We start from the raw sequence: 10,978 nt of genomic DNA, 5'->3' as shown, positions 1-10,978 counted from the left end.
AGACCTATTAATGTCAACAGGTTTTATGTTAGGAGGTGTTGGCATCTCAGGTCCGAAATCCTTCCTCTTCGTTAGTGAATCCAATTCAACCTGGATCGCATCTTTCCATTTAGGTCAATTTTCTCTACGTTGGCATTCTTCAACGGAGTAAGGTTCGATGTCATGGGTCTCAATAATTCCACGTCTTCATGTACACTAGTGTAATTCGTAGAGATCTCTATATTCTCAGAAATTGGTTCTAACATTGAGGCGTCCCCCAACGATGTCTCTTGGACATAACCACAATCTAGAATATTCTCATGAGACGGATTTTGAGTATCAATGATCAATGGATCAAGTTGTGCCAAACTCGCTCTCTTCCTAGGGCGAGAATCCATCAAACTTATGGGCCTCCTACGCACTCTAGCGAAACCCATGGCCTATGACGCCATTATGCCACTTTTGTGGCGTCACCATACCACTATCCATGGTAGTGGTGCCGTACCCATCTCCTCTGGGTGGCACCATGTCCTCTTGTGGGGACATCAATCCTTGCAGACATGTTTGCAGCAGGTATATGTGATCTCATCACTTTTAGGGGATCAAGATGAGACATAGTGGGGACAGACCACGACAATTCATGTAGTTCCTGTTGAACATTGACGTTCTAATCTCCCCATAACGACGGGAAGACTGTCTCATCAAAGTGACAATTCACAAATCTAACGAAAAAGAGATCGCCTGTCAAGGGTTCTACATAGCGGACAGATAGTTAGAGATTTATATCCAACATAAATATATATATGCATTCGTTGCAATGACCCATATTGATGCGCTGTGGCGGCACAATTGGCACATATATCGCACACTCAAATATGCATAAGTACGAGATATTAGACTCGCACCCAGTCACTAACTGTAACTCAAATAAAAGTTGAGTGGCTATGAGTCGTAGACGAATTAGCATAGCTGCATGCGATATTGCATAACCCAAGCGGAAATATTGGTATCCAATATGGGAATATGATATGGGAATATGATACTTGATATCAATTGGGTATGTACATGGGAATATGATACTTGATATCAATACCCAATGATATGCAATAGTCATCGAAAATTTTCGATGTAAACTCTCTACCATTTTCAAGTCGAATTGACTGAATGAGATGATCTGGGTAGTGAGCCCGTAGCCATATGTTATGGGCTAGGAGTTCATCATAAGCAGCATTATGAGTGGATGATAGGGCGACACGTGACCAGCGTGTCCGCACATTAACCAACACCATAAAACATCTAAGTAGTCCGCAAGTTGGTTGAATCGATCCACAAAATCCCCTTGGATTCTATGTAAGAATGAAATTATTTCTTTAGTGTCCTTTGCATAGGATGGTCTTGATCCTAAAAAACAGGCTTTACAGAACGAAGGATTGGCATTATAATCAACCAATGAAGGTTTTGGTTGAGCCAGAATGTCACAATTTACTTTGAGAAGTAGAGAGAGGAGCCAAGTCTCCATACATGGCGTCAATGCCATGTATTGGCCGCAGGGGATAGGCGGTGCTGGCCATGTGTGGCCAGTCCTGCACAATCATGGAGCCATGGGGCGCATGTGCAGCTCCTCGAACCAATTCTTGGTTCTTACTTCTTTTCGTTCTGAAAAATGGATGTCCGTGTGAAGTCTTTAATACACGGATCATCATGTCACGACCTGGGTGTCCCAAACGGTCATGCCAAAGCCTATATGTGTCAGAATCCCAAAATTCATCTCTCATGACATGGTTGGATTCAATGACTCGAATAGTGGTTGCATACAACCCACTAGAGTGACACATAAGTTTCTCTATACTCGTTTATGTCCGTAGTCATTAGAGGTGTTGCAAAGGAACTCTTGTCCATTCTCACAATGTGTTTCCACATGAAAACCATTGGCTCTTATATCTTTCAAATAATAAAGTTCGAATTAAGGTATGTCCAGGACATTAAGTAAAAGAATCGACACTTTATTAATAGCCAATGATTACATCAAAGTTTCCTTAACCAAAGTCTAATCCAAAATGAAATCAAACTGAGACAAATTGTAGTCACTCAATCCGTTTGGTTACTCCAATCAAATATGACTAGGAAAGTAGGAAGAGATGTCGGTGGAGCGAGGCTCTCTTCAGTACCACTAATCTCAATTACTTTCCTAGACATCATACTTAATTAGGTGAGCCTAGAGAGAAAGAGTTAATCCAAAATGTCATTACTGCCATTACATAATTCTTGGAAATAAAAGACTATTCTAAAAAATCTGCGGCATTTTTTCTTCATCGCCAGATTTAAAGTCTTCTTGAACTCGATGTCATGATCGCCATGAGGCGGCTACCTTCTTAGGTACATTGCAAACTCAGGTCCACTGATCAGACGTTCCATATCAGAAATAGACACCATGAAGAGGATTCTCCCTTGATTGTGCATGGTCCCTAGGACCGGAGGCGTTGGAAAATTATTACCATGGCCAACGTTGGCTCTATGGTTTCCAACCCTTCTTCCCTCAAAATCACGGCTCCTACAGTCGCGTGATTGTCACCTTGGGCGATTACCTTCTCGAGCATTTCGATCGTATAGATCATGACGTCGATGGCGACTTTCTCTAGCCATGGGACGATGCTCTTGATGGCCATCTTGAGGCCTATCAATTTCTCTGTTCATAGCTTCAATAAGCTGTTGAAAACTTGTGATCCGTCTTGCATTTATATGAGTCCGAAATAAATCACAGGACCTCATAGCATAGACAGGGAAGGTATTGTGGGTTTTCTCAATCAATTGTTCTTTTGTGATCTTCTTGCCACAGAAGTGCATCATTGCTCTGATGCGGAGGGCTTCCGAATAAAATTGCATGACTGTGTCAAATTCAGAGAAGCAAAGATCTTTCCATTCTGTTTCTGTATTCGGAAGGATGGAGTCACGAACATTTCCATATCGTTCGCGAAGCGCTTGCCAAAGCTTTATAGCGCTATCCTCATTTATGAACTCAAACTGGAGGTCACTATCCATGTGACGTTTCATGAAGGCAAGTGCCCTGGAAATATTTTTCTCAGTTTGAGGGTCTGGAGCTGTTTCTATAGGACAAAGCTCTTGGATTATATGCAATAAGGTGGAGCTCAACTTACTTGATGATTTAGGGCTTGAGTCACGCGCGTGTTGATTCAGGCGTGATGGGGCAGAGCTTGCAGCTGTGTCGGATACGCGGGACAGCAGGGACTGCAGTGGCAGCGTGTATGCAAGGTAGCAGTGTTGCGGGGCTGTTGGGCTTCTGGTGCGTTGCGGGAGCGCTGCTGCAGGGTGTTGCGCAAGGGCTGCAGGAGCGCAGGGGCGCGTAGCAGAAGTGCGGCAGAGAGCGCAAGGCGCGCGCAGGCGGGCTGGCAGACGCTAGCAATGTGCGTTGGCTGCAGGGGCAGCATGGGCTGGGCGCAGGGCTGCGAGGAGTAGCAGTTGTGCGGTGGGGAGGCTGTAGGGGACTGCGATGCTTGCGGCTAGGGCTGCAAGTAGGGTTTGCGGCAGTTTTAGGTTTTAGGGTTTTTTTTTTTTTTTTTCTTAAGCTAGGGTTAAAGCTCGTGCTGATAACTTGTTGTAGTAAAAAGGAATTGCAGGGAGAATTGTGTGTTGTATTATTGATAATAGGAGCCCTTTATATAGGGAGTTACAGAGTACATGAAAGGTAATAGAATCCGAACATAACTAGGAAATCTAGAACCTTCTCCTATTACAACTCTACGACTAAAACCCTAGTTTGAAGAGGCACACATGATGTCGACATCCTTCAACAAAATTAAATATATTCGAACATAACCACATTTCCATAATTCAAAATGATTGAAAACATAAATCACCAAAATCCGAAGATTGAAACATCATTCATTAGATATGGCACATGGGGCCAATCATACCCATGTCTTCGAGTTTCTAATCCTCGGTATGTATAGTAGTTGCCTGGAAGTCCATGATCTCTATTGTGGTATCCATAGGGATTGATCCTTCGATAAAATTAGTCTCTCAAGTTCCGCAACTGGCGTGATACTCATTTACAACGTGTTCTTCGGGACCAGTGGTCAATTCCTCCACATTGATAGCAAAGATCATGCTGATTTTGGTGGTGACTTTAGATAGTTTCTTCTGGAAACCTCCAATGCACCAAAGTCAAGCTTGTTGAGATTTGACATTTCTTACAGGAAAGGAACAAATAATCATAGTGCTTTGGGTAATATCATCCATAAGCAACTAATAAGAACTTCAGGTTCTATAACATGGTAAAAAATCAGATTAGACATGTTAAATCTACTGGTTTTATCATGTGTGGTGAATTTATGAAGGAAACTTCAAATTTCTTAAATGGCATTATCGAAACTACAAATTCGATGTATGTATGAACTACTGGCTCATTTAGAACTTCTAGTTCATTAGGTACCTCCATTTTCTACACATATATTAATCTAGCATGTGAAAATTTAGACAAGTAACACTACACCAAAAAGGGTCTTTTACGGCCCACAATGTGTGCCGTAAAAGGATATTTACGGCGCACAATGGCAGGCTGTAAATGCCGGAGCCGTAAAAGACGTACCTCATTTACGGCACACTAAAATGCGCCGTTAAAGTGCATCCAAGAATGCCGTGAAAGTGATATCGGAAATGTCACTCATGTTATTTACGGCACATGTTGCACGCCGTAAAAGACTTGATTGCGTTCCCATTGAAGGCGTATAATGTGTGCCGTAAAAGTGTGATTGAGTTCCCATTTAAGGCGCAACTTGCACGCCGTAAACAAGGTTTTTTTTAATAAAAAAAAATTATATTTCTACCAATTTCACATTTGTATCAGTATCACCATATCCATATGACAAATTAGATGTAAGAGAAACATTTCAATCAGATTATCATTATAAGTAATTTCATTTACAAAATGACAATTAAAAATGTACAAGTAGCAATACTCAGTACATCAATCAATCAAACTCTAACTCTACAAGTTCAATTCACATATCAGTTTCATTTCAGCAAACAGATCAAGGACTACCACCCTCCCTGCAGGAACATAATGTAAAAGTGTCTGGAAAGAAGTATGCTCCATTGTTAATGACAACAGATAAATAAAAGGGAACAATATACCCAAAACAAAAATTGTAAATATAACCTTCATTTGTGCAGGCCTCCAGAATGGATCATGTGAAAATAACCACCCCTGCAGAATTAGTCATTAGCATACCAAAACATAGTAAAGTCCAGTAACTTTCCAGCAACTCTACAAGTAACTAACACATAAGGAAGTCATCATAATCAAGGTCAAAAGTGAAAAATACTTGTAGCACAAATTCTAGATAGTTGAAATTAACTAACTCTATTGGTAACTTCATTAAAGTTCTTTCAAACTGATCTCATTTCATTGGAAACTAAATTTCAAATATAGTGGTCAAAGTTCTGGCTGACAGATAGTTTATGCAGCTTCTTGATTTACCGTATATCAATTCCATAATATGAAGTGATCGACAATTGCAAACCTGAGATAGTTGGGCTTATACTCCCAACTATCTCAGGTTTGCAGAAGCAATTCCAGAAAGACTAAAAGCCAATTAAAATGCATATCTACACATACTGATATAGATTTTTTTTTTTTTTTTTTATCAATTCAAAGTTCTTGTTCTGCACAAATCATATGGTTTAGTTTGGACTTGGCTAGAGAATAAAGTAAAAAAACTATTAATGTGAGGTCTAGTCCTCCACTACGACCACGAAACCGACATGTATAACCTTCATCATCACCATAAAGCAAATCAAAAGTATAAATCAAACATACCTCTCAGTAAAACTCGTGGTCTTTAACTCTATGGTGCAGAAAACTGGAATATAAATTTGAGGTGGGCAATCTGTCCGGATTAAGTAAATGCAATTACACAAAAGTAACAGTATGGCTTAAAGCATTTGCAAAAGACATACAAGATTTTAGCTTGACAAAAACAGTATTCATTGTAGGAACTATATTAGTATAGTACCACCAAAAACAGTATTCCATTTTCAGTATTCCATTGTTACTGAAATGCATGCCATCTGCTTTTGCTGATCTGGATGCTGAGGAAGAATTACTATTTGAGGTTTGCGGCTGGCAGGTACGAATTGTCTTCACACTGTCAAAGAACATGCACTTATTAGGATCCATGAAACAAATTGCGAATCTGTGATCACCGAATAAAGAATTTGAGTTAAGAGTTTCCTAAAAAAAGTGATCTTAGTACCTCCCAGCAGCAGAGAAAATCTTCATGAGGTTTTGGTGGCAATGATCCTCAGGCAAATTTTCAGCAACAACAATGTGAGGCTACAGATCAGAATGAGTATTAGATGATAAGAAACAAAAGTTCAATTTTTACAAAACCTCAAGAGTTATCAACGTAAACAAGGATATAATTATAACTTTCATAGTACATGAGTGCGATATTATGTGACTGCAGGAGATGATATTATGTCTATATTTTATAATAGCATTGTTCACAAAATTCTTGACATAAACGACCAAAATAGCATCATAGACAAGGCACCAAAAGAATATCATGAAACTAGGATAAAACCTACTTGCAACTCTTCCATATCTGATTGAGTCAAGGGATGCTGGCGTCTGACATTCTTCCCATCTTCATGTACTACCTGCAGATTATGGCATCATCAGTGACTCAAAACAAATCTTTGAGAGCCTTTACGTACAACAACATAATATGAAGCCAGAGCACAAATAAGTGAACTCACAAGCTTTGAGGAGTTCCACAATACAGTTGCAAGCTGGGAATGACTACTTACGAGGGCCTTAATCTTCTTGATAGATGCAACAACAGATATTGGCACTATATCAGAATGAATAATAAACAGTTAATAGTGATGAAAACTCAACCCACTGAATTCCAATGCAAAATCAATATACATCCTTGCATATAAAACTGGTTTGCAGCACCACAAACAAATTAGGTATTTCTGCAGGGACAAATCTTGCCCTTTAACTTGAAAGGTAAGCATCATATTAAGTATATTACAAAGCCCACAAACACTGAATCTAACTCTCTCACACACATTTAAAACCATAACAGTTCTCAAAGGAAAGAAACAGTACAAACAGATTAGTAATTACCAAATCCTTCAGGGTCTTTGTTTATGAACCTCATAAGATGATCAGTTGTAGCTAAGTTCAGATCACTGAAATAATACTCCACCTGCAAATGTTAGGAGAACAAAAAGAATATCAGGTAAGGTAAAGAGTAGGGAAAGTTGAGATTACAACTATTATATTAGATACTAGTATAGTACCACCAAAACAGTATTCCATTTTTAGATTTTCTCAAACACATTATAGGAGTCAAACCCTGCATACGTTCTAGAACACATGTTATCGAATTCCATAAGGACCAACTTCATCCCCATTTCAATTCATCCAATGTCAAATTAAGTTTGCAGCCAACATACTTTTAGACACATATATGAACACTATTACATAGCATATAATCTGCTATAATAGAAAAATCAAGTAGGGTATACCTTTAGAAGTACGCCTTCTTTAGTAAAAAACTCCCTCAACGACACCAATGGTTTCCCCTTGAACTCCTGAACTGTCACCTTCCTCTTATGTGAAAGCTGCGTCACCACAAACAATACCCCAAAAATCAAAAATCAAATAAAATATCGAATCCAAATTGGCAATAAGCAAGACCCGGATTTTGGCATACCCTACAAATCACGAGATCGCCATTTTCATCGAACCCACGCTCCTCGTCGTCTACTACTTTGGACTCCTCGTCGTCTGCTGATTCCGAATCTTCGACTCAGTGGCTTGGTCCATGTCCGATTCTTTCAGGATTAGACAGCAATTTCTGCGGCTGAATTCCAACCTACTTTATGTTCATTCTCAGATCTAAAAGAAACCCAGAATCAAACTAAAAAAGAAACTACAATTTGGTTTTACCTATTACCTACAAAGTGAAAAGGAGAGAAGGATTACCCATCCGTGCTGAGCGAATTTTGCTTTTCTCCGACATTGGATTGAGCTCCTTCGATATGCAGGGCGAGAAAGAGAGAGAGGGAGAATGCGTTTTGCCCACAAAATAAAAATTGAATAGGAAGTTTTTGTTTGATAAAAAAAAAAGTACGTGGGAAGTACTTTAAGTTTTGGCCCAAATATTGGGCGGGCTGGAAAACCTTTTTACGGCGTGCATTATCTGTGCGCCGTTAATAAGGATATCAAAACTATTTATTTAAGGCGTGCTTTAATTGCATGCCGTAAATAGCTTAAAAATACATTATTTACGACATGCATTGGAAGCACGCCGGAAATAGCTCAAGACCTTATTTACAGCGTGCAATTAGAGCATGCCGTAAATAAGGTATTCTCTAGAGTTATTTACGGCATGCATTGAAAGCGCGCCATAAATGAGGTACTCTCTATAGTTATTTACGGCATGCTTCACAAGCACGCCGTAAATAAGGTATTCTCTAGAGCTATTTACGGCGCGCTTTAAATGAGCGCCGTAAATAACCAATTTTTACGGCACACATGAATGCACGCCGTAAATTTTAAGCGGTGAAAGACTCTTTTTCTTGTAGTGTAACACAATAATATTGAATAAAGCAAATTGCAATAATATCTCACAAATTTGATAAATGGAAATCACAAATCAATTGAGATATTAATTGCATGCTAGTAATATAACAGATTAATTATCACACAATTATGTGAATAAATGATTCTGGCAATTAATTACACATATTGATAGAGAAGCCTACTGGGCTTAGTCGTAGGCTTCGTATGCGAGCTCGTGACCTAGGCTTTCATGCACTAGTCAAAGAGTATGTGAGGCCTGCTGGGCTGCTAGGTCCTACGGGGGGAGAGTGGGTCTGCTGGGCTCAAGCTGGTCTGTCAAGGAATGAAAAGTTATTACTCAACCATTTCGGTAACTCCAATTGAATACTACCAGGTAAGGAAGGATGACGTTTAGGTGGAATGAGGCTCACTTAAGTACACAACCTCATCTGAACCTTACCTAGACATCGCATCCAACTGGATGAGCCTAGTTTGAGAAGATTCATAACCTTTGTCATGGAAACACGTGGCGAGCTTCTGTTATGGCCTTGTAGCTTGGGCCTGAGCTTCTGGCTCGGGTTTGTTGTTGTGACTTTGGGCTTGATTTGAGCTTCTGACTCAGTCTTATTTAATATTCACAATTATAACGTAACTAAATTCAATATATGTTATTAAATCGTAACGTGAATAAATTAATGCAGCAGTTATGTACCTAAGGAAATGGGTTCAAATCCCATTAATGCTTATGGCATTTCGTATAGGTAATAAATTTGGTAAATGCTTCTGGCATAATATTTATATAATAATCACGTAATAAAAGCTTATAATGCTTCTAGCATAAGGAATTATAATGGCATAATTCAAATTTGTGTAACCGAAAATTAAGCCCATAATTCTTCTATCATAATTCATGCAATAATTCAGCCCATAATGCTTCTAGCATAATGAATTATAATGGACATAATTTTGACGATTATTGCATAGATGTAATGTCTGCTATAAACAACCAAATTAATAGTCATACCTTAATGGTTACGCACGTTACCTCTAGAATGCATGCATGCTCTTGAGTTTGGATGTCAGGAAAGACATGATGGTGAGCTTGAAGCTGCTGATCCATGTGCCTTCATGTCTGCACTACGAGGCAGGTGGCGGTGGCTAATTCCAGCGGCTATTGGCCACTCCGATGATTTGTGATGTCATATTTTCCTTGTTCAATCTCAAAACATGAACAAATTTATATGACAGATATATATCTTCAGAGTTCAGACCAAAGCAGAAAAACAAAATCCTCCGATTTCTTCTCTTTCTTCTTTCTTTTCCTTGTTTTTCCATCTTCTTTTTCTTCTTCTCCAGATCTGCAACATTTTCATACCTAGTTTGTTGTTGAGCATAGTGGATCGGCTTTCTTCCTCTCTCTCTATTATCTTCGAACCCAAATCCGATCCCCAATCTAAGAAAAAGATAGTTTGATATCAGATCTTTACTTGATCCCTTATCTCGATATTATGCTCAAATCGTTTAGGATCTTGAATTGTTTTTAATCTTCTTGGGTCCTGTTGTTTGTTGTGGAATAGATGTGTAGGTTTATGAAAATATTTGCGAGATCTGGGTTTTGCAGAATCTTTGTGAGTAGAAATCGGAGGTGGAGGTGAAAGAGAGCTATCCTGGGTTTCAGCACACGAAAAATTTGAAACACGTACAGGTAAGGAAACTCTGATCTTAGTTCTTTTGGGCTTATAATTAGCGTTCAGGCTTTTTTTTTTTTTTTTTTTTTTTGGAGTAAGTTTTGGGATGAGTTCTATCAGTTTTTGATTAGTGATATGAGTTTTTTATGTTCTATGCTATTGTGATAGATGCTTGATTAGTTACTCTCCATTTGAAGTTTTGCTTCTTATTTCATCTCAGCTTAGAAGGAGCGAGCCAAGAGGACAAGTATTGATGTGTGGACTTGCTTTGATTATCAGCCTCAGCAAAAGAGCGTTGAATGTTGGTTTTCCAGAGAGTACAACTTCGAAAAGAAAGGAGCAAAACAAAATAGTAGCAGCTACATTTTTCTTTTCTTATTGTGTTGTTGTATTATTTTTTTCGTTGTTCCCTTGTAAATATTTACTGGGAGAGTATTGGCGTTCATCCTCCGCTCCCTCCCTGTATCATTTCTCGAATAAATTGGATATTTTGATGATTTATGGGTATCTTGAATTACTATTATTGTTTTAATTTTCAGATAAATGTTTTAAAAAATTATTGTAACAAAAGAAAAGAAAAAGAAATGTTTATAATTTTGGCCTCAACTCACACTGATATATTTCAGTTGATTTGATTGATATGAAGCAGATAATCGGTGGGTGGGTCCCACTCAAAACTTCACACAGACTTTTTTATCCGTACCGAGAGACCACC

At 38.8% G+C, this 10,978-nt stretch overlaps 1 protein-coding gene and 1 long non-coding RNA gene across 3 annotated transcripts; one reads left to right on the top strand and one right to left on the bottom strand.

The window, feature by feature from the left end:
• Nucleotides 1-4,496: 4,496 nt before the first annotated feature.
• Nucleotides 4,497-8,105, bottom strand: LOC133726476 (la-related protein 6B-like). Of its 2 annotated transcripts, XM_062154061.1 has the most exons (8): nucleotides 7,997-8,105; nucleotides 7,725-7,909; nucleotides 7,537-7,632; nucleotides 7,133-7,214; nucleotides 6,757-6,851; nucleotides 6,586-6,657; nucleotides 6,252-6,331; nucleotides 4,497-6,143 (listed from the first exon to the last, which is right to left on the bottom strand). In XM_062154061.1, the coding sequence occupies exons 4-8, from the start codon at nucleotides 7,164-7,166 to the stop codon at nucleotides 5,909-5,911; spliced, it is 516 nt and encodes a 171-aa protein (XP_062010045.1). In that variant the 5' UTR covers nucleotides 7,167-7,214; nucleotides 7,537-7,632; nucleotides 7,725-7,909; nucleotides 7,997-8,105; the 3' UTR covers nucleotides 4,497-5,908. The 2 variants fall into 2 exon arrangements, with proteins under 2 accessions (XP_062010045.1, XP_062010105.1); XM_062154121.1 differs by having other exon boundaries at nucleotides 7,725-8,079.
• A 1,524-nt stretch (nucleotides 8,106-9,629) lies between these two features.
• On the top strand, nucleotides 9,630-10,760 carry LOC133727180 (uncharacterized). Its single transcript, XR_009855045.1, has 2 exons — nucleotides 9,630-10,280; nucleotides 10,484-10,760. It is a non-coding gene; the product is annotated as an uncharacterized LOC133727180 (long non-coding RNA).
• Nucleotides 10,761-10,978: the final 218 nt, after the last annotated feature.

Source organism: Rosa rugosa, chromosome 1 (genome assembly GCF_958449725.1).
Source record: "Rosa rugosa chromosome 1, drRosRugo1.1, whole genome shotgun sequence".
In the NCBI taxonomy this organism is placed as follows: Eukaryota; Viridiplantae; Streptophyta; class Magnoliopsida; order Rosales; family Rosaceae; genus Rosa; species Rosa rugosa.
Note: the sequence above shows the minus strand (reverse complement) of the source record. Positions and strands in the feature narration are given on the sequence as shown.

Bases quoted from the DNA above. Each gene is read 5' to 3' on its own strand.
- LOC133726476 (XM_062154061.1), bottom strand. From the start codon at position 7,166: ATGAGGTTCATAAACAAAGACCCTGAAGGATTTG. The intron at 6,332-6,585 runs GTAGGTTTTATC...TCTGATCTGTAG, and splicing joins CAGATATGGAAGAGTTGCAA to CCTCACATTGTTGTTGCTGA. The intron at 6,144-6,251 runs GTACTAAGATCA...GTTCTTTGACAG, and splicing joins ATTTTCTCTGCTGCTGGGAG to TGTGAAGACAATTCGTACCT.